The 1612-nt window shown below is 52.8% G+C and overlaps 1 protein-coding gene across 1 annotated transcript; it reads left to right on the top strand.

Annotated features, from left to right (window-relative positions):
• Positions 1-528: 528 nt before the first annotated feature.
• On the top strand, positions 529-982 carry B0I36DRAFT_346338 (uncharacterized protein; the record flags this gene model as incomplete). The annotated part of the gene is made up of 2 exons (XM_046156452.1): positions 529-603; positions 659-982. The coding sequence occupies 2 exons, from the start codon at positions 529-531 to the stop codon at positions 980-982; spliced, it is 399 nt and encodes a 132-aa protein (XP_046017473.1).
• Positions 983-1612: the final 630 nt, after the last annotated feature.

Raw genomic sequence — 1612 nt, 5'->3', positions numbered from 1 at the left:
TGAGTAGGATCCATATGGCATACAGTCTTAGAAGCATGACCTATTCTTATACACTGACATACCGTCGATGGGTGTTGTAAGCAAAACTCGGGCTCATCACTTCTGACCCGATGCTCTTCCACCACCGGCATCCCAGGCTGGAAGGTGGCAACAGAGTTGCAAGGCTTTTGCTGTCTATCCATAGTTCTTGCACGGAGGCAAGCTATATTGTTTTCGACTGATTGGACATTCACGTATGGCGCAATGGCGTTCGTTGCTGACCAGAGGAAGATGGATCAACGGTACTCCAATACTCGGGTCTCACCTTGCGCCGCGATTAACATCTCTACAAGCGCGCAAACTTGGAGGACGTCTTTGCCACTTGTTACCGTTTCCTACGTAGAGTCAAGTATAAATTCTGGACGTTTCGTGCCCCATGGTCAGACTATACTCGGCGGCGCCCATCACTTGACAAACACACTTCAAGTCCAGAACCATCTGCCCAAGAACCCATAACCTGTCTCTCTATCCAGTTTCCAGCTCTTCGAAATGAAGTTCTCCATCACCGTCGCCATCGCCAGCCTGCTCGGGGCTTCCGCGGCCGCGCCCACTTTCACCTTTCCAGTATGAAGACCTGACACCTGTCGGCCGCTGAATCATTGCCTAACCAAGAAGATAGAACTCCACTGCCACCGTCGACGACTTATTCAGATCCCTCAAGCGCGCCCCAGAGGGTCATGCTCTTCTCCGCTCAGATGGAGTAGTTGTGGCATTCGACCAGCAGGGCAACGTTATCGACCGCGCGGCAGCCTCGAACCACGCTGTGCGCGAGTACAACGCCAAAATGGACCGCGTCCGCGCTCTATTGCGGGAGAAGCTCGATTCTCCATCCCGCCGTGATGGCGGTGTGGGCCCCTCAGTGGGTGACTTGGCTCGGGCCGCAAAGCGCGAGTCCAGTCATCCCGGGCCCTACACCAATGGCACCGCGGTGACCTGCAACTAATATGGCCGCACCATCAACTAACGCGTAGCTTCTGAGGCTGCACTGCTGAAATACAGCCACCGGTTTAGAGCCATTTAGAAGACCTTCCGGCAAGGTTACGACGCCAACAGGGACAAAGTGCTCGACCGATTGAGCACCATCGTATCGATAGTGAGCTCTTCAACCAGCGCCTTGAATGTATTACCCTATGCCCGCAACGAGGATTCCGATTGTACAGCTATTGGTAACGGTGGATGCGCATGCCTTTTGGTGGAATCTAGAGGTGCAGATGGGTGGAAACCCTCAGCCGGCAGTACCAGCTACTCAGGCTTGGACGTTATCGCAACAAATATTGTACAACGATTCCAAGGCTAGATTGAACGTTGTTTCTGACAGGCCAGTTGCTGACGCTTGTCGCAAATATATTCTTTTCTTTGCTCGCCAACCCCCAAGGGCTCACGTCACAATGTTTTCTCAAGCTTCAGTTGTGTCACCACATCCCACAGCCGATCCAGCCACTCTGATGCACCGATGCTGGATTTAGTAGAATCGGCCAATGGCGCTATTTAAGTCTTGGTGTACAGTTTCACCAGCTGGAGGACAACACACGGAAACATCCAGGTCTGTGGATATTACGCGTAGCGTAGCAAT

The sequence above is a fragment of the Microdochium trichocladiopsis genome (genome assembly GCF_020744255.1).
Source record: "Microdochium trichocladiopsis strain MPI-CAGE-CH-0230 chromosome Unknown B0I36scaffold_2, whole genome shotgun sequence".
Classification (NCBI taxonomy): domain Eukaryota; kingdom Fungi; phylum Ascomycota; class Sordariomycetes; order Xylariales; family Microdochiaceae; genus Microdochium; species Microdochium trichocladiopsis.
This window is presented reverse-complemented; position numbering and strand designations above follow the sequence as displayed.